Source organism: Microtus oregoni, unplaced genomic scaffold (genome assembly GCF_018167655.1).
Source record: "Microtus oregoni isolate MIOR12 unplaced genomic scaffold, Mior012 000006F_ref0000085, whole genome shotgun sequence".
Taxonomy (NCBI): Eukaryota; Metazoa; Chordata; class Mammalia; order Rodentia; family Cricetidae; genus Microtus; species Microtus oregoni.
Genome location: NW_024543065.1, coordinates 31,647,439 through 31,673,228, shown reverse-complemented (window position 1 = coordinate 31,673,228; position 25,790 = coordinate 31,647,439). Strand labels below are relative to the sequence as shown.

Here is a 25,790-nt window from a genome sequence, read left to right as displayed (position 1 = left end):
CAGAAGCAAAGCTCCAGGAAGATAGCAACAACATCTGTCTTGCTCGCCCATCTATGCCTGACACCTAAAGACATGCATGGCATTTTTTTTTTTTTTTTTGGTTTTTTCGAGACAGGGTTTCTCTGTGGTTTTGGAGCCTGTCCTGGAACTAGCTCTTGTAGACCAGGCTGGTCTCGAACTCACAGAGATCGACCTGACTCTGCCTCCCAAGTGCTGGGATTAAAGGCGTGCGCCACCACCGCCCGGCCCATGCACGGCATTTCTTGACAACTAAGAAAATTTGTGAGCTGCCCCATGTGAGTCGTAAGACTCCAACGTGGGCCTTCTAGAAGATCAGGGAGTGCTCTTAAGAGCCAAGCCACCTCTCTCAGCCTCACCCTTGCCAAACTGAAACGAATTATTCTGGACAACTACAGTTTGACATTCACGAGCCAGCTGTGCACTTCTTTAGCAGTGCCTGGGATTTACGCAGGTCACACATCACTTCACTATCACCAGCTAGAAAACATTTGGCTAAGGACGGTGCTCTGTTGGGGAAAGCGTAAGCATAGAAATTCATGTTTGGACATGTTCCAGATGTTTCAAAGATAAATGAACATTCAACCCCTCAACGCCCAAGAACAGTGGGTGGAAAACGGTCATGTGCTGTGCCGCCTGCACATGTAACAACATTAAACACCTCAGACCCCACTGGACTCAGCCTGCCAGGCGCATGCTCATGAGTATGCCAAGTGCTGCCGAGGGAACAAAAAGTAAAATTTCACTAACCACCAACTTAGAAAAGTGCCAGGCTTAACCCAGTGACGTGACAGGAGGGGGCTATCTAATCCTCAGTGTTCTTTAGACGTGGAGAGTCACAGCACATCTGCCTCACAAGGTGCTCAGCAGGTGTCAGTATTCCTGCCAACCACTCCCTTCACTTCTGCATTACTAACAGGTTCCTCGTGTGTACCCCCTGTATGTCCACGGCATTTGGTTTCACACAGCATAGGTCTGAACAAACGTTCCGCGAGGCTCACATCTTACTAGGCCCGAGTGGCACCATCAGGTTCAGCTGGGGGAGGCCACGCTGTGGGTTTAGCCCATATGGAGTAGAGCGGTCAGGGCAGGCGATGCTCAAACGCAACTGAGTTCTGCTGTCTCGGCACCAGTCCCATCAGTGAGCCTCCGGGTTAAATGGAGCTGGGGGAAAGCCCTAACGGGAGCAGCTCATGACTGAAAGAATAAACGCAGCTCTCACCCACTAAGAGGCCGCCATTGGAGCCTCCATTGATGGTGAGCCTCTTGGGGGACGTGTAGCCTTCTTTAACGAGATATTCAGCAGCACACTGAAAGTCATCAAAACAGTTTTGTTTGTTGGCCAGGATACCACCTGTAAAGTGAGAGACAATTAAAAACAGCACTAAAGCAAGTCTGAGCTATTTGGAGGTTTCCACTGCTGACCAATGTCAACAATGGCTGCATAAGTCACATTGATAGAAATGCCTCAATTTAAATCTTACGGACTATGGAAATCTCAGCATTTCCACATTGCAGGCCCATATAGCGAATTTGTATTTTATTAACAAACTACACAACTTATAAGGCAAGAGCCCCAAAGAGCAAAAGATGATCTACTCGGTGAAAGAGGACATTGAAAGGAAACTAGATGAGCAATGGACCAAGAATGCCTGCCAGCCCTCTGAGCTCCACCTAGCACACACCGCCAGAGCTGGTGGCAAGGGCCGTACCTGCTTCCTGCCCTGGAGAACCACCCTCCCTCTGCAGTGTTGTGCTCAGCCGCTAATTTAGGGGAAAGCTGAGATTAGGGGGTACAGCAGCAGAGCACACTGGGGACGCCCGACTGTCACGTGCTCCCCCCCCCCCAGGGACTCCTGGCGCATCATCACCTATCACCCTTCCCATGTTCCAAACCAAAGAGAGCCCTCAGGGGGAAGGTACAGGTGAAGGCCTCAAAGATGTCTGAAGTAACGGCCTCAGAACGAACAAAGAGCAGACCCAGATCTAATTAGATATTCAAGATTAACCACTTGTGCAGAAATTCAATTAAACATGAAGCAGTGCTACTGAAAGAATTTTTTCACATCAAAACAAATGTTATTAAGATTTTAATAAGCAATTACCGGTGAATTAGAACAGCTAGGATTCCTTAGTTTCCAGGAACAATACCATTTGGTGTATATGTCTATTTTTAAAAGTGCATTACATTTTAAGCTCAATGAGCAGAATGAGAATTAGACACATCAATGTTCTGCATACCAGGCTATAACTGGAAAAGGTCCCCTTCTGGTCCTTTTATTAGCTTTTTGAAGCAGTCAGAAAGTAATCTGGCTGTAGTCAAGCTCCAACTTGTCTACTCCCAAGGCTTTGGACAATGGTTGGTCTAATTAATGGATGTGTGTAGAAGCAAACCAGAGGGAAAATCTGGGAGTTGGAGCTGGCCTCAGGATCACAGACTGTGGCCAGGATATGTGTGTGTATGAATAACAACACAAAAAATTAGATGCATGAAAGGGGCTTCTCTTAGCCTATGACTTTGAGATGTATGTCAAATTTATGCTATGTATACATTTTTTCTTTTTTTTCAACCATCTTTTCATATCATAGTATGTATTCAGAGTAACTGTGATCCACCTACTATCAAGTCAAAAATCACACAATCACCCCTGTGTTGTTTCAAATCCAGTGACAACTGGGTATGGTAGGAGTAACCAATTGTGCTGTAATATTGTCAGGGAGCCTAGGAAGATGTGCTGACTCCAGGGTCAGGCCTTGGCCTCTGCAGCATCTCAGGACCTAGTAGGCACATAGAACAATCGTTTTATAGGTTCACTCTTATTGCTGACTGATGTGGGGAACCAGGCCTTGGAGGCTGAAGAAGAATGGTCTCAGGTGTTCCTGCAGTGAAAGGAGATGCCTGTTGGCTGGTGCTGATGACAACTCCTAGCCCTAATGACCTCTCGGCCGTATTGTAAATGCTGGCGGAGTTTGGGAAGTCTGAGGCTGGAGGGAGAGTTGCCTTTTGTTCTCCACCATAAGGAAATAATGAGTGAAGAACAATTCTGGTTGCACAGAGTCTGGACAAGGCGTGAGAGGCTCCAGAGAGAAGGAAGAGGCAGGGATTTAAACAAATGACTATCAGTAACAATCCCAACCTGGCCCTCTAGGATGAAGCTGGACTAGTCCAAGAGCTCCATGGGGCCAGCAAACAGATACAGAGAAGAAAAGGGCTAAATCCTGGTGTCCAAAGGCTACTCGGCCTTCCCAGCACAATGCTAGGACATGCTGGTACCCACACATGAAAGCAGTCACGTCACAGGGCTGTTTCTTTCTCCTAGCAGAAACTGGCCTGCTTTGTACCTCTTCTGAGATAACTAGATAATGCCAAACTGAAAAGCAAGGCCTTCAGGAGGTGAACTAGACACCAAAAGCCCCCACAATCTCCCATACTACCTCAGGTGTTGCTGAAAAACAAAATTCCATTATGTTTTATGAGGACGATGTCTGAAAAATTGTGCTTCATTATCCTAGGCTACCGAGGAAAAGAACATATGAAGAGATGTTTTTACTGGAAGAACGGTTTGTGCAATGAGTCTGAAAAGGGCTCTCATTCTGCCAAAAAGCTCTCAGTTCTCTCTACCCCAGCTCTTTCCAACAGGAAGATCAGCACGACCTAGTCAGGTCAGACTCGGTTCTGCGGAGAAAACACCCCACCTTTATGCCACGTCTCTCCATATTCGCCACCGCCTCTGATGTTAGCCACTGCGAGGACGCCGCCCATGTGTCTCACAAAAATGAGCCTGGACACGCTGAGGAACAGTGAAGACAGTTTAATCTTCCAGCAACTGCCCAACAAGCACCAAGACTCTTCCCCCCACCTCAAAGCAAAATTGTATCCTAAGAACTCTCCATGCAATACAGCATCCAAATAGAGGTCCAATATTTTTATATTACTTGATTAAAGCAGAAAACGTATAACTTCTGATTACTACTTGCCTGCAAAGCTCACACATGTTCATAAACAGTACCTTTCATTCTTCTGCACTGGCAAATGATCCACTGTGAGATTCATAGTGCAGACATTACACAGAAACAATCAGAGACCCCATTTCACACGGAACTTCCTTTGTAATGATTACCATGGCAAACAGAAGCATCGGGCCAGGCGACTCCCAGCCCCTCCTGACAGTGGACCCGTCAATAGGTAACACCGTGTCTAAACTGCTCAACTTGGATAAAGCAAGCTCCTCTCCCGGACTTTAACTGCACCTCTCAAGGAAATTTAGATGGCAATTAGACAAAACAGGATATGCAAGGATGGAGATCACACAGAACGGGAGAAGAACAAGCCTCGAGGCTTGAGATAAGACACTATAGCACAGAGTGTCCAGAAAAAAATACTATCTCTTTTGAAACCTTGGGTTTGTTTCTTCTTTTTTTACTCCGACTATCTCTTTTGAAACCTTGGGTTTGTTTCTTCTTTTTTTTCCTCTGACCCTAAAGGTAGAGTGATATCTTTCTGTTATAATTGTTTTGTTTTGAGCACTATTTCTGATGCTCTCCTTCTTCCTTTTGTGAGGGGCGAGAGCGAGGCCACAGGGGAGATGAAAGGGAGTTGGTGTGAGGCAGATACAATTAGACTAATCATGACCAATTCGCCAAAATGACTTCATGATTTGGTCCTTCACGTTTTCAGGCATCCCTGACAGTTTCTCTCTTGAAACCATGACATCCACTACAGGGATGAAATGGCCTGGAGAGCCTCTCTTGATTCCTAGCCTAGAGGTCTAAAATGAACTCACTGTACAAATGGAGAGACTGCTAGCGTTAGACACTGGAGACCCACTCAGGGACCACCGGGGTGAAGGGGATGTGGAACAGTGTGCATGTGCCCTGTTATCCCGGGATGAACCATGTGGCACCATCCCTGACGTAAACAGCATCCTCACTGGAAACGCTATATAAAGAGTGGCAAACAATGTCAGAGTTAGGCTAATCTAATAGATACCGACTAGCTTGAGTTTCCAGATAACTGCCTCAGAATCAACGTGGCCTGCGATGGGACCACTGAGATACGGCTGAGATAGGAGATGGCAGCCCAGAGAAGGGTTCCAATCAGACAGACTGCAACTTTCAGCCTAAATCCAGGCTGTGCCACCACCATGGCACTCTACTGGAACCCGCAGCATGAATACTGCTCTGTACGATGATTTTATACAAGAGGTCCCTTGTCCTGCCAACCAAGGCAGACAACCTCAGTGTAGTTCAGTCTCATGTAAAAGATTCTGAGGGCAGGGGCCATCTTTTAGCGTCATTAGCTCTAACATAATGAGCAGTTTCAGTTACTGGACGTCCACAGCAAGGCACGAGCGTTAGCGCAGTCAGGTTTAGGGCAGCTGGCTATGGGTCCCGGCCATCATTAGTCCACAAGTCTCCACACAAATGGAAAGGATCCTGGGCCAATCAGGAATCAGACTTCAAAAGAGGCACTATTCACACTGCTGCTCCAAGTACGAACTCCTTTCATTAAAAATACTCAAGGCAAATTCTATTTCATACTAGGAATGGGATCCTGAGGTTGCAAAACAACTGACAAACTAAACAAATAGCAATGAACATATGTCATATAAGCATCCATTATCTGAGAAATAATCACAGAACAGTTTAAAATGGAGGAGCCATAGCCTACTCATAAAATGTGGTTATGGCTAAGTATTAACAATCTATTTTAGGCCTCTGCTGAGAGAATACAATCATTAGCTATGAAGGCATTCCTCTGAAGAGGTGAGAGGGTAGTGACATGCTAGCCAATGACATGCCCTGAGGACAGGAGTGTCCTCTTAAGACCTCAAATGATGGTAATCATTTGCAATCAGGCATCTGTAGACGTCAGAGCTACTCTGGAACAATCTATCCGACTGAGGGCATCAAGTAACAACAACAACAACAACAAAATAATGGGCTTGTAAAGATCCTATGGTTCCTGAGCAAAAATTCAAGAAATTAAATAAAAGTCCTGCCCTCTGTGAAACACCAAGCAAGCACGCTAGAACCATGTGATTTAGCAGACCCCACTAAGTGCAGAAGATCATGTAGTACAGGTCGTCAAGTGTCCCGAGCTTACCTGTAGTTGGGTGTGATGGAGATGTTGAAGCCTCCATAGCCATATAAGAAAGCAGGATGTGACCCATCCAACTTGATGCCTTTTTTATGCACAATAAACATTGGGATCTTGGTGCCGTCCTTGCTAGGGTAGAAAACCTACAATAAAGGAAAGCAGAAGTCTTAGCTACAGCATGATGTGGAAAGCACGCACAGGACCTTAAAAGTGAAGAACACAAAACAGTTGTTGAATTCTCGGTTCAACGTGTGCAGCAGCATGGGGGAAATCTAGTACTACCGAAGGGCGCATGGGACAGCGAGACCCATTTTCATTCCTCAGAGACAGGTGAGGGCAGAGAGTGTGGATTGGATACTAGGAGAGGAGGCTAGCCTCTCCACCCATCCCAAGCTGGGCAACCTTCCCTTAGCCTCAGTTTTAGTCTCCCTATGTGTCCATCACGCCCATCTCAGGGCCTTCAAGGAGCCACAAAAGAGAATGAGCGTTCAGTCCTCGGCTGCTCACCCCCTCAGCACTGGAAAGCCAGACTCTGCCAATCAATTTAATCTAAGGAGACTTCTTGTCTTTTTTTTTTTTTTTTTTTTTTTGGTTTTTTTGAGACAGGGTTTCTCTGTGGCTTTGGAGCCTGTCCTGGCACTAGCTCTTGTAGACCAGGCTGGTCTCGAACTCACAGAGATCCGCCTGCCTCTGCCTCCGGAGTGCTGGGATTAAAGGCGTGCGCCACCACCGCCCGGCTGAGACTTCTTGTCTTGAAGACAAATTTCATGTTCAGCCTCCTCTCCAAAGGTCAAGGCACTCAATATGTCTTCATTTTTCTATGTTCAACTATTAAACAAATGTTAGTAAGAACAAAAAAGATTAGCTGAGCGAGCTGACAAGGACATCATGGAATCCTATTATTCTTGGCTAAACAAAGCCATTTTCTCAGGGTTGGTAATTAAGCCTCATAAACCTTTTCTAAATCTGGGCTATCTAGGATAAGTTCAGACAACATTTCCATATTCATTACTTTTGGGATAAAGAATTAAAAGAAAAGGATAAGAACGGGAACATTAAGTGCTGCTCCTATGATAAGCAGACTGAGTGATAAGCTACAGGCAGCGATAAACAGAACCCCGTAAATAGCTTTTTCTTTGAGCAGACGTGGTATTTTTACCCCAACTGACAATGGGAAGAGGCCTGGCTCAGTTAGGCTGGAAAAATCCTGCTGACCTCGGTCACGCTGGAGGGCATTGAGCTTCCAGTGGTTCTCAACCTGTGGGTCTCAATCCCTTTGGGGGTCACACATGAGATATTTATGTCACGATTCATAACAGTAGCAAAATTAGTTATGAAGTAGCACAGCAAGACTTTTATGGCTGGAGAAACTGTATTAAGGCAGCACTAGGAAGGCGAGAACACATAACACACGCTCCTTTATTTTAGAGTTACCGGATCAAAAGCTTTTTAGGGTGCAGCTCTGCACCAGAAAGCTATCCCCAAAGCCCTTGGAAACAGAGGGAGCAGGGAGAGGAGAGTGGGCAGGACAGGTGTCACAGGGTAGTAGCATCCTGGTTATATTTTTTGTTGTTATTTTTGGTTAACTTGACAGAAGTTAGGGTCACCTGGAAAGCGGAACCTCAATTGAAAAAACAAACAAATAAAAAATTGCCTCCATCAGACTGTCCACATGCAAGTCTCCAGGGTATTTTCTTCATTGCTGATTGTGTGGGAAGGCCCAGCTCACTGTGGGTGAGGCCACCGCTAGGAAGCTAGTTCTGGATGGTAGAGAAAGGCCGAGCCAGCCCTAGTTTCTGTCCTGAGCTCCCATGCTGGCTTCCTCGGAGACAAACAATGTGGATGCCAAATAAACCCTTCCACTCCCAAGCCGCTTTTGGTCACGGTGTCTTCAGCACAGCAATAAAAAGCAACTAGGGCAGTGTCAAGTACTCATCTGGTTTTGAACAATTTTTTTTTTTAAACTTGTCGATAAAAATTAAAAAAAAAAAAACCAACAACTTTGTTTTTGATTGCTGAAAGAAACACTGCTGAGACGCGGACTAAATCCGGCAGTGTAGGATCATGGGAGATGCTGTGCAGACTCTGAATTGATCAGAGGGGACAGTTTGTGTAGAGTTACGCTGTGTGGCGGGGGCATTGCTTCTCAGGATCAGAGAGTAGGAGCCACCTGAGAAGCAATGGTGTCTATGGCACAAAGGAGAAGCTGTGCCCATCACAATGGACACTTCTGTGTAAAACCTGGTGTTCCCTCCAGCTATGCCCAACTGCATGAACTGTCCCCAGTCCCTGCTCAGCTTCCCCTCCCTGAAGCTCTTGGCTGTCACTCAGGCAGGTGGACATATGTTCCTCTCTCTTCAGACCCTCACCTGCTCCCCACAGTGTGACACTTCAGCTCCCCCATAGCCTTTTCTGCTCCATCCTGTGAGACCGCCACTGCCTAGAGCTGGCCCGTCACGCCCAATCTCACCTGGCTCTAGGACCAAAGCATACTTCTAGAGTGTTATGGAAAGCCAAAGCCCCATATGTCTTCAGTGAAGACCCTTAACCGTGGTTTAAGTTGGTATGGTTCTGATGATACAATAACAGTATTTTAAAGTGTCAAAGTCGAAAGACAAGCAAACACCCCGTATAAAGGCAATTTCTTCCTTAAAATACATGCATCGCTCCTCTTCTACTAATAACTGAGCCTAAACTAAAGCCCATGCAAGCATTTTGGAAACTGTCATTAAAAGTAGTCAGGGATGGAGAGATGGCTCAGCAATTAAAAGCACTGCCTGCTCTTTCAGAGAACCTGGGTGGATTCCTGGTAGCTCACAACTGTCATCTGTAACTCCAGTTCCAGGGGACCTGACAACCTCTTCTAGTCTCTGAGGGTACCGTGCACTCAAGGTACAGAGGCATACATGCAAGTAAAGCACATACAATAAAAACTAAAATGGAAGGAAGGAAGGAAGGAAAGGAAGTTAAGTAAGTAAGTACTCCAGGCATTTCCCATCACACACTGGCTTCCTGTCGAGGCCACTTTGCTGGATGAGGAGAAGCCAACAGATTTCTCCCTTCACAAACAGCACCACACACTCTGCACCAAGTGGATCCCAGGGGTTTTATCATCCTCTTTGGCTGGGGCTAAGCATCTATGAAGAATCATTTTATTTCCAAGCGGCATGGAGCCCCAGACCTTCAGAACTGGTACATTTTCTGAAATTTGCCTAGGCAATCTATCACTTTTAAGGCTCTCAGGACAGCCAGTCACTTGTGCCTTCTTTGCTGTCAGCTTTCCTTGTTCTTTCTTGCCCATTTTAGGGTTCCTGGCCAGCCCTGTGACTGTCATTAATTCCTGAGACCCTTTCATTCTCATCTCAATCCATTGGCTTCTTTTCTCCAGCAGCGGGACAGACACCAGGGAATGGCAGTCGCTTTATCACAATTTAGCAACACACGAGCATAACTGGCCCTGAAAGTGTGTGATGGGGCTCCTGCTCCATGGGAATCCGTGCACGTCTGCTCATGTGTCTTCCCTAAATGTCTCCTTGCCCCACCCCTCCCGACCACCATGCAAGTCGATCTAGGATAACTGCTTCCTAGGCTTTCACGTTCGTTCCTTCTCACCACTCCACACTGGCACCCTCTTCCCTTTCTACCTGAACCACCTGTCTCTGTTCCGCACCTCCCTCTCCACCACTGCCCTCTTCCAATCACCACTTAAGCTTTGAACTTTCTCCCTTTCTGGGGCAAGGAAATAGACTTAGGTGTCTCCAACAACGCCATCTGTATGTCCCGATCTTGATGTAGGTGGGTCTTCTTTCTATGTGTTGCTTTTATTGGTTAATTAATAAAGAAACTGCTTGGCCTGATAGGTCAGAACATAGGTGGGTGGAGTAGACAGAACAGAATGCTGGGAGGAAGAAGGCAGTGAGGCAGAAGCCACGCCTCTCCTCTCTGAGACGGATGCAGGTTAAGATCTTTCCCGGTAAGCCACTACCATGTGAGAGTTAGCCAATAAGAGGCTACAGATAACGGGCCAGGCAGTGTTTAAAAGAATACAGTTTCCGTGTAATTATTTTGGGTAAAGATAGCCGGTGGCCGGGAGCTGGGTGGCGGGAAGCAGCTTGCAGCTCCTTCTACACAATCTGCTCTTCAAGCAGAATTTTACCTTCGGCTTCCTTCGGACTGACCTTACCTGGTGTCACCCAGACTCACAGCTTACCCGTCTCCTGCCTCCTGGATGTCTGACTCTCCCTGCTCTTTCAAGAGTCATCAATGAGGACTGTGGTCTTTCCCTCACTCATCCACACAACCTCTATTCATGGCTATATCCCTCCCCACTTTTCCATAAGCCTGGAAGCAAGCCTGCATACCCAAATGAGGGTCACCTCAAAACATCTCTCTTTTCTCTGCACCTGTTCTTTCAGGGTGTCCACTGTGGGCCCTACAATGGGACGACGATGCTTTTTTGGAAACTTTTAATGGACGGGAACAACAGCTTACGTGGAGCTAGCAGGTGCCCACTGGAGGGGCAGAAAAGGCCTGTAACCCTGGACTAATGGCTTATCACATGGCTGATGACACTGTCTCCACCTTTCTGCCAGGGGCACAGAAAACAGCCACCCAACAGATCCACTTTTCCAAGGAGCCTGTGATGGGTACATCTTTTATTTGAGTAGACTTTAAGTCCCACCCAAGAGTCTATGCGGACAGATGTCATTTGGAGGCACAGTGAGGTCCCGAGAAAGCTATTTTACACACGAGCTTTCATCAAAGATAATGCAAACAGAAAACAATGGCAAGGCAATCCAGAGTTAAACCATGAATAAGAAAGCTTTTTCCCCTTAATTTGTTTTTCTCCCCCTTCAAAATTTAATTATTTTGGGATCCTGAGGAGCTTGAGGAGAGGGCTCTGCCCTTTGTTGTTGTAAAGAAACAGACAAAAGGCAGGCCTTCTCTTCGGGTCCAGGGCCCTGACACTGTGCCTGACAGCCACCCTGAGCAAAGCCCACCTGTCATAAGGGTCTATCCTCAATGAGCAGCTGAGTGTATCTCTTGTGACCAACCAGCCCACCCAGAACCAGAACTGGGTCCCAGGACTGAGCACCCAGCCCACCCAGAACCAGAACTGGGCCCAGGACTGAGCACCCAGCCCACCCAGACCCAGGACCGAGCACCCAGCTCACCCAGACCCGGGACCGAGCACCTAGCCCACCCAGACCCGGGACCGAGCACCCAGCCCACCCAGACCCGGGACCGAGCACCCAGCCCACCCAGACCCGGGACCGAGCACCCAGCCCACCCAGACCCGGGACCGAGCACCCAGCTCACCCAGACCCGGGACCGAGCACCCAGCTCACCCAGACCCGGGACCGAGCACCCAGCTCACCCAGACCCGGGACTGAGCACCCAGCTCACCAGACCCGGGACCGAGCACCCAGCCCACCCAGACCCGGGACCGAGCACCCAGCTCACCCAGACCTAGGACCGAGCACCCAGCCCACCCAGACCCAGGACTGAGCACCCAGCCCACCCAGACCCAGGACTGAGCACCCAGCTTATCCGGACCTTGGGGAGCAGTTAAGCTGCTCGGGTGCCTAGGCTGACTCATAAGCACCAGGATAAGACAGAGAAAGAGCAGACATTGACGGATAAGTTTGAAAAGATAATCTGTTTGCAGAGATGATGCCCTCAGAAAGAGCCACCTGTCTTCTGAGAGTGGAGTGGCTAATGCTGAGGCGAGGAGCCTGCAGTATGAGCCCCACCCTGTGGTAAGATGGGGCTTCCTCGTGCATTCTCCGGTCATCTACGCCATAGAGGACCTGTGTGAAGGTCACCTCCACATAAGCTAACCCAGAAATCAAATGAGCTCAGCAGGTGGAAGTAGCCATGCCCAGTTACTATAACAAACATGGTAAGGTCAGCCCTCCCTGGAGGAGGCAGCTACTGGCTCCAGACTGTGCCCAAAGCTTCAAGGGCAAAGGTCAAGGAGTCTGACTCTAACTAGATTCCACAGACACTACTGAGTTTTCTGCACTTACACGGTCTTGCACATTGTTAGAAAAACTTAAATTGCTCCTCTTGGACACTCACGGTAGTGTAACAGTGATACTCCAGGAAGTCTGGGAGAGGATGAGAGAAAGGTGGACGCACTCACAATGCGGGGCCTCTAGTAAGCAAAGGGGCCCCATCAGCCCGGTGATGATTCCGGCACTTCAGGTCTCAGGGGTCAGCACAGTCCTTCACCCTCTCACCTGAGCAGCACCAAGGGAAAGCTGACAGCTGCCAAGCATCACTATGGTCTGCCAGCCTGTCACCTCCTCGCCCACACCCTGACATATTCACGCTAGTAAATGCCTTCACCAGGACAACTATGCAAACGTTGCCAGTGTTCCTACCTGTGGGAACTGGACAACACCATTTCTGTCCTTTCAACATAGTAACTGAGCCTCTAGGGCATCCATAGGACAAGTGTCCCCTGTTCGAGATGCTCGCTCTTGCTTGCTGTGCTGACATCACACCCTTACAATGGAGACTCACAGACGCACTTTAAAAGCCACGATTTGACAATGAGTCTCCTTAGGGAGACCACCTTGCTCCAGACACCCAGGGCCACCATGCTGAAAAACAAATTCTTAAATAAGGAAAATCCCACTGGATCTTGCTACGCCCTTCTAGTAAAAGTCTGAACAGAATTTTGAAGATAGAAGAGACAGAATTCACTTCACAGATGGAACAAAAACGAACGGAGAGAAACCCATCCCAACTTTCTTAGTAACTGTCATGCATTCTCAACTCATGTTGATTGTCTAAAAAAAACCCCCACAGATTCCTTTCTTTTTATTTATGTCTGTGCAGGCACACGTGTGTAAGTGCTGTAGTGGCAGAGGAGGGTACTGGATCCTGTGCAGCTGGAGTTACGGGGTGGTTGTAAACGCCCAATGTGGGCAGGGAACCGGACTCTGGTCCTGGGCAAGAGCAGCAAGTGCTCTTAACTACTGATTCATTCCCTCCAGGCTGCTAAGGTTAAAAGTCAATCCCCCAAATTCCTACGCGGATGGCATCTGAAGGTGATGGCTAGGGGGAGGGGAGGCTGGGATTAGATAAGGTCATCAGAGGTGGACTACTGGCTTTGAAGAGGTCTGAGCAGACACCTGTCTGCTGTGTCTTGTCTGTCCATCCTCTGCCACAGTATGACACAGCAAGGAAGCCCTCGTCAGAGTCAGGCCTTGGGCTTCACCGCTTCAAGAAGCAGGGACTGAATGAACTATTCTTTACTAGCAAGCCAGCCTTAGGTATTTGACTTCAGCTACAGAAACCAGACTAAGCAAATAATGAATTAAATTTAAAATAATTTCAAATTCTGCATATTTAAAGCCATGTTCTAACAAGTAGCTTCACGTTTAAAGCCATACTCTAACGAGGAGTACATGTGTTTGTGAGCGCTAAGGTTGAAAATACTAGCCTGCTCTAAAAGGTTGGAATCCATCTGTCCTTCCTGTATTCAACTTTGGGAGGGCGGGATGGAATTTAAGAGCCACCTGTGGACAGAAAGTACACAGACAGTCTATGCTAGACTGCTGTGGGGTTTCAGGGATGGATGGGCATTATTACATCATGGGAGGTTTTGACTTCCTTCCGGGAATCTCCACACAGCCGTGGCCTATATACCAGCCTGTTTTCATTAGGAAGTGCCAACAATGTGTATGTGCTACGCTCACTGTCTCGGTGGCAGCTCCCCAGTTAAGCCTGGTTATACGTTTCTAGAAAAAAAAATGAGCTTTTTCCTGTTGCACGCTGTGGTGTGAACCCTGAAATAGAAAAGGCAAACTCAGCGCAGGAGAGCAGGGCGTGCCGGAGGCACATCTGAACCTAGGGAGATATCTTTGGTGGGTCACCTGCATCAGAGTCAGGAGCGTAAAAAGCCTGGCAAGTGCTGTGATCTCCTGTGACCAGTGAGAACACACCAGGGGACATTCTCATTAAGTGCAGGGATGTCCCCGTGTGCAAGAAGCCAAAGGAAGCGCCTTCTGTTGAAGAAGAGGAGAGAACGCCATGGCTGTCTGCTCACGGCGTGCATGTGTGCCCTCTGCTCCTGCATGTGACCAGAGGGTGCACATAGAGGGTTAGGACCACTCGCCATCAATCGGTATCTGCTAAGTGAATAACAGAAGGGGAATTGTATGCTGAACAAATGTTCTAAGACAAAATGCCTAGGTCAGCTCGTTCCTGGGGTTCAAACCATTCCTGCCCCTTGGCATGGCAGCCTGGCCTTCCAACAGACACCTACGTTCAAACTGTGGGCACCTCTTCCCGGATTTACCTCTCAGGCTTCCCTTTTCAAATAAGTATTTTATTTTAAGGTGTGTTTATGTGGGGGGCATAGAAGCCAGAAGAAGAAACTGGGTTCCTGCCCAGCAAGTTGGAGTTAAGGCAGTTGTGAGCTACCTGATGAGGGGTGCTGGGAATCAAACTCGGGTCCTCTGGAAGCGCAGAAGGTGCCCGTAACCACCAAGCCATCTCTCCAGCCCCCAAAGCCTCCCTTTTAATGTGGGTGACTCCCCATTACAGACCTGTTTCCATCCCCTCCAGAGCCAACACTGCCTTTGCCCTGGATGAATCCTTCCTAGCTTCACCGCCCTCCTGTCTAGGGAAGCAGCTGTTCCACAAAGCCTCATTCCTTAATTACGACTGAACACTCTGACACCCCTGGCAGCTCATTATACCAATCCCTCCCCCCACCCACATCCAGCTGGAGACACTTCAGAGCTGCAGGTCAGGCAGGTGTGCGCTTCCCTTGAGAATCCCTATTACATAAAAAGAAACCTCAGCTAGTGCACGGCCATTCACTTCACTTCAGAGCTTGTTAGAAAGTTCTTCCTTACCCGACAGTGTAAAACATCACCTGGGCCACAAGACAACAAACAAACCAGAACTGGAAGTTAGGAAACCCTCGGAGACTAAACCAGTACATCCTACACAACCTAATTAAATACAGTGCCTTATGTTCAAAAGCAAACACTAGGGGCTGGCCAGATGGTACTGCAGGTAGAAGGTCCTGCTGCCAAGCCTGATATCCTGAGTTCAATCCCTGGGACCCATGTTGTGCTGACAAGCTACAGTCATCTGAGAAGAAGGAATCTAAGTTAAGGAAATGCCTCCGTAAGATTAGGCTGTAGGCAAGCCTGTAAGGCAGTTTTTGATTTGTGATGGGGGGGGGGGGGGCAGCACATTGTGGGTGGTGCCATCCCTGGGCTGGCTGTCCTGGGTTCTATAAGAAAGCAGCCTGAGGAAGCCATGTGGAGCAAGTCACTCTGTGGCCTCTGCCTTCAGGTTCCTCCCCTGTTTGAGTTCCTGTCCTGACTTCCTTCAATGATGAACAACGAAATGGAAGTGTAAGCTGAATCAACCCTTTCCTCCCCAATTTCCTTTCTGGTCATGGTATTTCATTGCAGCAATAGAAACTTAACTAAGACACACGTCAAGGAGGGAGTGAACCCGACACCAGCAAGTTGTTCTCTGTCACCCCCCATCCCCCAAACACACCACAAATCAAGCAGTTGGTCTCTATAGTTTTCACAATAGGGTTTGCTTCATTTGTAACTTTATTAAGATGCACACTGGTGAACTTGGACTTGTGGAAGAACATCCTTGTAGTGATTACAGGGTACCACACTAGTGTAAGGACTGGACTCTTTCCTTTGTAGCTGGGGCCATTCTGTCACAAGGAGGTAAGTGGCCCCCTAAGTGTGGTCAATATCTCCTGCAATCCCAGCTCAGCGAGCAGAACCATCATTTTCAGACCAGCCTGAGCTACACAGTGAGGTTCTGTCTCAAAGAGGAAGGAAAGAAATAAGGGAAAAGCAAAAGAAAACAGGTGAAAATATTAACCAGCCCAAGCCACACGTCCTGTAAATGATGGGGCTGAGGTCTAAGAGGATTTCTGGCCCCAGACTCCATGTTCTTAACCACTGTCGACAAGGAATTAGCTAATCCCTGGCCACTCCTTCAGGGGTGCTCCTGAGACCTCTGTGGGGCTCCTTCTGGGCCTTTCCCAAGGCTGTGCATCTCTCTGCCTCTGCATTTAGCATGGTACTTAGAAGAGCCTGTGCTTAGAAACCACGGCTAGATAAATGCAGATGCATATCCCAGCTGGGTCCTACAATAAAAATAAGTATTTTAAGTGGCCTTTCATTAAAAATCCACACGCACACAGTAGCCTACAGTCTGGACACAAAATGCTTTGCTGGAAAATAATAAAATTAGGTTTGGCTGAGGGCTGTAAAAGATTATATAAACTTTTTAAGGTCGCAAGTTCCCAGCTTACTACTAATAAAAGTATTTAACATCTGACATTTTCCTTATGTTTTGCTGTTGACCGATTACTTTAGCAATCCAGGGCAGAGAGCTTTATGGATCTTAAACTGTTTAGCTCTGGTAATTTATTGCAAGAGATTGCACCTGCATCATAAAACCAACAAGGATATAGAAATTCATTTTAAATCCTCATTAACTCAAAACTATAGCAGCATACTTATTTATTGTATTAGAAAAATACAATAAATAACAAAAAATGCTTTGACTAGAACATTCAATTACAGAGCAGAAGGGAAGCCACTGTGTGGCTTAAATTTTTGTGGCTGGTAGTTATTCATTTCTTAAGAGGGCAAATTGTTAAAGACAGCCAGATGTTAGTGAGGAGAAAGGGAGTGGGGTCTGTGAGGTCCAGTATGGGAGGATTAAACAGGATACATAAACAGTAGCCCTGAATGGATGGCGCTGCCAAATGTCCTAGAAATATAATCCCAGCATAGCATCTATAACCATTATTTTATTTGCACAGTCAACATAAAACCCATACTCAGTGTGAGATACTGAGGAGCAAGAATACACAAAATAGTTGTCTTAAAACAAACCAACCAAACAACAACAACAAAAAAAAACAAAAACAAAAATCCCAAATGGTCAGAATCTGAAGGGGTGAATGAATCTGGTATTGGAAAAACCTAAGGCTGCTATGATCCTCTGGTCTGAATCTTTTGGATGACACACACTTCCAAAACAGATATCCCAGATGAGTAAGAAGAAAGGGGTCCATGATAGATGGTTTCAAGCTACTTAAGGAACAATCTAGGAGCCCAGGGGCACCACGGCTCTGCAGTCCCCAACTGAGAAACGTGAGCAGTCCTTGAGGCTGGACTTGGAAGCATGCTGGCAGTGGCAGGCTGCAGGGCAGCTGTCAATTAGCAGGGCTGCCCAGGGGTGCAGAGGCAGCATCACACTGCAGCTTCTAGGAGGTGGCTCACCAGGGGGAAGGAAAAAGAGGGCTGCTGAGGAGGATGGCAAATCACAAAGTTCAAAATTCCTGCTGGGAGGGTACAAGATCAATTCCTTTCTGATTTATATTCTAAATTGGGCTGTGCAAAGTGTCCCTTTGTATTTGTGCATGCAGATCTCAGGAGTGAAACTGTATCCTTGCCCTGAGAGCTAGCATGATAAAAAGGCTTTGTCTCTTGCTTTGAAATGTTCCTAAACACAGAAAAATGTACTTTTAACCACACACAGCCTTTTTATCATCAGTGGTAATCAAGGAAACGAAAAGGCAGGGATGAATAATGGAATCGTATTCATGGGTGTCTTGAATAGAACATCGGATGCCATACTGATGATAGATAAAGCACCAGGGTGTGCAGGAAAGCTGCCTATAAAGCCAGCACACACTGCACAAAAATCTCCACTGAGTGAGCTCCACAGAACATTCCTGACGGCTGACACACAAAGCTGGGCTCCACTGGAAGCAAGTGGGCTCCCCAACTCTACCTACGGTGCCGTTTCCATCCCCTGCTCCAGGCTGGCGAGAAGAGAACTGGTTGGTGTCCCCATCACTGCTCTGGTACATTAGATTCCCTCCCCCAACACTTCTCCCTGGCTTCCAGGAAGCACACTGCACACTGTCCAGGTTCCTCTTCCTTCCTATTGGTGTCCTTGCGGACCTCACACTTTACTGGGATTTCCACCTGCATGTCCCTGCAGCTCTCTGAGCACCTGGCAGGTAGATGACCCAGGGCGTATCTCACACAGGCCCTTTCCTTTCTGCTTTGCCAGGGACAGACCCAGCCCATAGAGTCTGGATGTGGGCTCCTTTCCCATCACAGGTTCTAGCTGTGCAGAACTGCTGTATTCTTGCTTCCCTGCTGTGCAGGCTGCTCTCCTCGGGAAACCTTCCTAGGTACTGCTTCCCAGAGTGGTCCTAGACCTAACAACTGTGCCCCACCTCACCTCCCCACACACATTAAACTGCCAGACACATCTTATTACTTTCCCATTTTCCCTAGTAAACGCCATCTTTCCTTGTCGCCTCGACATGACCAACACTGCCAGATAAAAGGCACAGTGCTTAAAGAGGGTCTAAGAAAGAATTGTCTGTTTCACCCTTCTCCACTCCACCATTCCCACTCACTCAGGTGAAGCAGGGGTGGTGGTGGCTCCCACTTTACAATTCCATACTGTTTACAGCAGGGTGTGTCAGTAGAGTGACCATCATCATTATCACCCTTGTATGGGGAGACTTTGGGAACTCATTTAGAGAAAAGCCAGGAAGAAGGGCATTCTGTAAGAAACACAAATGCTGCCAGGAATCATAAAGAAAGTCTCATTTTGTTTCTCTTAAAGTGAGGCGGCGCTCTTTGCTCTGCTTAGCTCTTACAAAAGCAATGCCACAGAAAAACTGGAGCTAATGTTTGTTTTGTTTCCAGTCTGTTCTGACTGGACAAGACCAGAACAGGGAGGTGCTCTAACAGGAAGCTGCAGGAAGAAACGGCCCTGTGATGCCAGATTCCTGGCGATAAGCGTGTTTCACAGTCCATCACCTGTCATGGCTGTTCTCATTCAGTCAAACATTTATGTGCATCTGTTCTGTGCTCTGAGCGGACAGCAGTGGGTTAACTGCACTCCACTGGGAAGAAAGAAACGAGAAGCCAGCTCACGGAGGGAGCAAAGAAAAGCTGGACACAGGGAGGAAGGGCTAGGAAGGGCTCTGTGGTTCATGACGGTGTCTCTGATACACTGGCCAGGTCAGGGTGATGTGGGCGTGGCGTGTGTGTGTATAAGTCAAACAAGGTGGCCAGTATGGCTGTCCTCTAACAGGCAGGAGGGAGAACAATGGGCATGAAACAGAGAGTCGACCAGAGCCAGAATGGGCGGCGGGAGCCTGTGAGCACTACTCAAGGCCAGACGTAAGAAGTCACAGTATCCTATGAAACAACGGCAAAGTCCTGTTCTCTTCACCAGTGAGCTAAGAATGAGTTGCTTTGTCCATGGGCACCAAGCCTGGCAGGGAAGATAGCTGCTACAGGATCAAAGACAACATTAACTACTCACCTGTGCAGCCCAACAAGAGCTCTCCATCCTACGGGGTAATACATTTACAACAGACTACAGTCCATCCCTGCCACCCCAAGGATAGAGGCGACTAGACGGATCATGTTCTTCCATTTGAAAAAAGAACATATTTAAGGCAGTCTAGCTGTAGAGGTTAACCCCACCCCGATATACATTAACTCTGCTCTCAGCCTTGCATCTGGGAAAGTCCCAGGAAGTGCCACTGCTCTTCAGAAAGAGCTTGGCCCCAGAGCAGGAGAGACAGGGAGCAGGAAGAAGGATAAAGGGTGGAGGGCCAGGGGACCAGAGGGACAGGACTAACGGCAGATGGAGACCAAGACCCCCTCTGGCTGAGGGGCTACCGGTCATCACGTCTCCTGTCTGTCCTCTACTCCTCAGCTAGCCCTCTTCTCACAGACCCAACACTGGGCCTAACCATGGGTTCCTGGATCCAGAAGGTCCAGAGAGATGCTGGCAGGCTGAGCCACAGGAAGCATGCCTGCAGGACGCCCCACAAGGCAGGAAACATTCCTCGACAAGAACACTGTGCTCAGGGCATACACACTCATGATTTGGAATGTGGCAGAGAGAGTAAATAATAAGGTCCACGGAGAAAAAGAAAAAAAGATTTTTTTTTTAAATCTGCTTGTATTTTTAAGGAAAGCTCTTGGAAAATGAAAACACACAATAACAAAACAGATTTTTTTCTTGACAAGATTTTAGGTAAAAGAATGAGAGAGTGGTGAGGTGACCCAGAGCCCACGGAAGTTGTCTTGATTCCTGGCTCCACCCCACTCTGCCTACTCTCAAGGACACCTACTGTCTGCCCTTGTGAGGTGGTGGTGTCTGATGTGACCTGTGGGAGATGCCACTTCTAGACAAAAGGACTGAAGGTCTCTGTGGAGGTCAAATTCTCTGCCTCAGTGGCACTGGGAGAAGCAAAGTTTGTGTGGGAAAGCTCTGCAAGCAGGCCCTGGTGTAAAGAGCCCGAGATGATGTCTGATAACAGGCCGTGCACGCGTGGACAAATGTGGTCCATAGGCAAGAGTACTGGCTTAAGGCACACAAAAGGCCAATACCCAGGGCTCCCAAAATAAATGAACAAATGAACAAACAAAAGAACGAATGAGTGAGTGACTATCTGACCTCCAGCTGTAAGTGTAAGTCCACTCTGGACTGGTTTGTTAACAGCAATGAACAAGCTGTGCTGGCTGGAATCCGAGTATAATATTTCTCATGCTTTTCCTTAACTCCGAGCTCAGACCACCAGCTACTGAAAGCCTCGCCTATACAATAAGCTTTATGAGAAGGGGAAAAAAAAAACTTATCTTATTGAAAAATGCATCTTTGTTTTCTTGGCGCGGCTATGCACATTATTCTTCAGGAACAAATGGCAAATTTGAAGATAAGCCAGAGAAGTAAGAGACTATGACAATCAGGAAGCTGCTGTAGGCCACGGCTGATCAATGTGCGGTGCGTTCAAACAACCCACAAGGGAGTTTCCTCTTGCAGGATCAGTGAGGGACCGCGCGCCCATCAAGAGGCAATGCTACAAGTTCCACTCAACCCTCCTGTCTTTCTCCAGCACGGTGCTGACGCTCTCGAGAGCTGTTCTCGTTACAATCACCAGTGATGGTCAAATCTAGAACCGCCTCTTTCCTCCTTACTCCACCAGCAGGGGGCGCAGTCTGTCACTCTTCTGCCTCTGCATCTGCATTTTCCTTCCCTTCCTTACTAGTTTCTCTTCCTTTGCTGGCTTTTCCTTGTCCAACCAACCCCCAGAAGATGGTGTCTTAGTTATTTTTTTTTATTGCCCTGACAAACCGCCATGAAAAAGGCAACATAAAAGAAAATGCTTAATTTGGGGCTCATGGTTCCAGTAGGTTAAAGTTCATGACTGTCATAGTGGGGAGCATGGCAGCAGGCAGGTGGGCAGGCTGCAGGCATGGTGCTGGTGCTGGAGCAGAAGCTGAAACAACAATCTCGAGGTAGAGAGTTAAGTGGGAATAGTGTGAGTTTTGAAACCTCAAAGCCCTTCATAGGGGCTCCTCCAACAATGCCACACCTCCTAATCCTCTCCAAACAGCTCCACCAACTGTGGGGACCAAGCTTTCTAAATATGTGGGCCTACAGGACCCATTCTCAAACTGCCGTGAGTATCCATCCTCCTTAGGGCCCAGTCCTGAGGCTTCTCCATGCCTTATAGTCTTCTCTACCATGTGACTGTGTCTTGTCACTGTATTTAAATAACACAATGAAGATTCCCACATTTTAAACTCTAATTCAGATCTTTCCTGTGAGTGTAAGACTCAAAGCACTCACTATATATATAATATATAATAACCACTTTATGACAGTTGATAATGTTCCAAAACGACATAAATTTGAAAATCATGTTCCTTCAGAACCCATCCTAGCCAAGCTACTGCCAACACATTAATAAATGGTACTTAGATGTGGAGTCAAAGATTCATCTCTGCTATGCCCCCTTTCCCTCACCATTGCAATGCCCAGTGTCTCTACTCATTCAGGCTGTCCTCTCTATTACCAAGCCTACTGCTATAGATGTCTCTCCCTGTTCCTACATCAGCACCATTAATTTGCTCTCTGCAAGACGGAAAAGGACTTTCTTTCATTAGAACCATGCCACTCTCCACTCCAAGACTTCAAAGAGACTCCTACTACCCTTGGAATCAATGTAAAATGTGAACAGGACTACAATGCCTTGCCTCCCTCCACCATCTTGTTCCCCCTTCCTTTGTAAGCATATACTGTTTTCCAGAGCCTTTGCTTTAACATTCTAAGCTGTCTGTTTCCCCAAGCACAGGGTTAAATCCTTGTTAGCCCCAAGTTTCCCACATAAGTGACCTCCAGAGGGGCATGGCCCTTCACCATCCTTGGTTGCAGTTCTTCTTTAGTGTATTAAGGGCCTTCCTGATACGTGCATTGCGGATGTTTACTTTCTGTTTTGGACCTCATAAGGGTGAAGGCACACCTCCTAAGATCATTGCTATAGTCCAGTGTTTAGAACTCTGCTTGACATGTGGTAAATTATTAGTGGAAAACAACAGGCAGGATGGATGGATGGCTCTCCTCCATCCTATACCCATTAGTCAAAGCCAGCAGATTCTCTGATGGTGGAGTACAGAGTGAGGTGTGCAGCCAGAAGGAAGAGCAAAGGCAGCTCCAACAACACCTGGAACACCCACCATAGGTCCTACCAGAAGGAAGAGCAGAAGCAGCTCCAACAATGCCTGAACACCTTGCCATAGCTCCTACCAGAAGGAAGAGCAGAAGCAGCTCCAGCAACGCTTGGAATACCCTGTCATTGCTCCAACCAGAAGAAAGAGCAGAAGCAGCTCCAGCAACACCTGGAACACCCCGCCATTGCTCCTTCCAGAAGGAAGAGCAGAAGCAGCTCCAACAATGCCTGGAATGTCCCGCCATAGCTCCTACCTTTGAGGCTTCTGAGCAGGTGTCAGATCCAACACAGCCAAACCAAACCATAGATTCTCAAAGGCCACTCCACCACGGTTCAGATTACATGTGCTCTATCCAGTCTTTCCCAAATATTTCAATCATTTATGTACACAGTAAAACTCTGGAATGGATAGACCCAGCTTACACAAAAAGGGTCTGTATTCAGATAGCACATGCATACATATAACGGCTTTCCCATTTGTATCTGACATGACTTTCTTTTAAAAGTACAACTTCAGAATCATCTACTATTTGAACTGGGATTAAAGATCATATCCTGTTTAAAAATATGCTTTCAAGCACACCCACATACACTCCAGCATACACACTTGCAGATGTCCACAGCCGAGGTGTGGAGGACTCGTTGTCAGCTACGGTTTGATTTGGCAGATCCTCGTAGAGAGATGATCTTCAATGTTTCGGAATTAACAAGGGGATGCTTAGCAGCGCAGCCCGAGTACATGACTTATAAGTATTTCTTTTCAAACATCAACCAAGAGAATGAAGCACCTGTCTCTCGGGTCTTAGGAAGGCCTCAGTGTATTACATCAACTTCTACATGAGGATCTGGAAGAACCAGCCAAGGCATCAAGCCTTAATTGCGAGAGCCTGACAAGGGGAGCCAGCACAGCTTCTCACAACAACTCAAGTGTTCCTCTCAAGAAATGAGGTAATACACAGAGCCCAGGGGCACAGGCCTGGCACACAGTGCGAACATCCACACTGTGCTGCTAAATGACAGCTGGTGCCCTTAGTCTGTCCTTTGCTCCAGACTGACCTCCCAAGGGCAGGAACAATAAGTGAACTTTACAGAGTCTTGGAAAACGGAACAAAGATGAGAACAGCAGTCACAGCGTTCAACTGAAAGTGAGCCTGGACCTCGGCAGGGAGATGGCACCTGGGCAGCGCTAAGTGAAGGCAGGCACCGAGTACACAGCTCACACTCCTTTGTTTAGGGATATCCAAAGCCAGGTCTCTAAGAACAAAATGTAAACCCGCGTAAGATGACCAGGACCTGCAGTGTCCAGCATGGACTCTCACATGACCTTCCATGTGTATCATCAGGATAGCACATCCATGCTGTACTGGACATTTGCTCAACACCAGGCATGAGCTGGAACGAGCAAGTCCACCTCTCGAAGCACAGGCCAGGGAACTCATAACACAATCAAGAGACTACACTTGTGGAAACGGACAACTTTCCATTCCTCTGCTCAGGCCAATGTCAGTTACGCTCGTTACGGCTTTCCCCCAGGGGTGTAATGGAATATCCTCAGCACTGGAGATATTTATACACACACTGTCATCCACTCATCTCCATCCACGTGATCATGGCAGAGCAGAGCGGGGGGGAAGAGGGAGCAGGTTAGGAGTCCACACAGGCTCCTACCATCTCTTCTCTCACTTTACCCTCAAACACGGAGTGGAGCAGGACTCTGAGAACAGCTGTCCAGATGGCCACCAGTGTCCTCCTGGAATGACCGACAGAACAGCCTGCAAGTGTCAGGGACCAGACTGAGAGAGGATGTAGGTTCTGTCAGTCAGATCCTGCTTCTAGCCTCCTAACTCTTGGTCTAGTAATTGCTTACGAGAAGGCAGAGCGATACGGATAGACACTGGAGTGGATGCACACTTGCAAGGCGGAGCGGAAGAGAAAGCCACCTGCCTGGCTGCAGAAGCTGCTACCCACACACGCCGCACAGGAGCCAAGATCTTAGCTTAGCTTCCATAATCGGAGCCTGAGGGAAATAACAAGAATAAAAGCATACACAGCCTCCATTCGTTTTTGAATATATTTAAATGGACTCAAGCTTCCACGTGTGGTGAACAAGATTTAAAAATGCAAGTAAGGCTTCGTAAGTAAGTGTGAGTGTGCCGTGCCATGTGGCATAAGCCACAAATGTGTGAATGGCAAGCCAGTGAAGTCCCTAGTAACATGAAAGAGTGAACATAAAATACCACAAGATCTCTGTCTCTTAAAAGTTTTATGTCATAAGTAATGTACTTACAAAATGTAAACTTTACACAGAGAGTACTTCTATTATTTAATAAGTTCCACAAGAATATACGAAGTACTTACTTATTAGACACTGAGCATAGAAACAGTTTTAGAGGTAAGAACGACGATTTAGGAAATCTACAGCCCATTAGTCTTTTTCCCATCCAAATTATTATAGAGGCAAAAGAAAACAAACACCAAAGGCACGACTCGAACTCTTTCAGAGAACAACTAACTTAGTCAACAGCCATTCTAGAGACTGAGACCTCCCTATGTGTGAACTCTTCAGGGACACCATCAACCACATTAAAATCTAAGAAGCCACAGCTCTGTCCTAAGGGCCAGACCCCACGAGGGGACATACACACTATGCAGGAAAAAGGAAAGAGTAGCTATGAAACTAGCAGCCCAGCTCTAGGATACAGGCTCACCTGTGCCATGCCTCCATCCCTCACAGTAGGCCCCGCAAGGAGGGACCATGTTTACAGACTAGACAGAAAGGGAGTTGGTTATCTTAAGTAGGAATCTGGTTCTGGCACCAAGTGAAATGCCCAAAGAGTTGTGTGGGCACTGGCTTCCCTTGTGGCCTCACTGACCCAGACAACCCTTCAGAACTCATCTTGAACCTCAAATATGTCTATATCCTCAAGACACAGATTTATCCCTTTGAAGAAGAAGCATGTCCTTGTCAAGAGCTTGTATTGGGACAGGAGAGACTACTGGTTGGTAAAGGGCCTGCTATGTATACAGGAGAAGCTCAGTTCCCACTCCCAACATCCTCCTAAAAGCCAGAGTCCATAACTCTAGTTCTGGGATGGGGTTGGA

The 25,790-nt window shown here is 47.5% G+C and overlaps 1 protein-coding gene across 1 annotated transcript in view; it reads right to left on the bottom strand.

The window, feature by feature from the left end:
- The window catches only part of LOC121449983 (prolyl endopeptidase), a 104,300-nt gene that overhangs the window by 5,495 nt on the left and 73,015 nt on the right, over window positions 1-25,790 (bottom strand). Inside the window, exons 11-13 of the mRNA XM_041654631.1 lie at window positions 6,125-6,261; window positions 3,715-3,809; window positions 1,241-1,372 (exon numbers count right to left, since the gene is read on the bottom strand). Of these exons, the coding sequence (XP_041510565.1) occupies window positions 1,241-1,372; window positions 3,715-3,809; window positions 6,125-6,261 (364 nt within the window). The remainder of the gene's footprint in view (window positions 1-1,240; window positions 1,373-3,714; window positions 3,810-6,124; window positions 6,262-25,790) is intronic.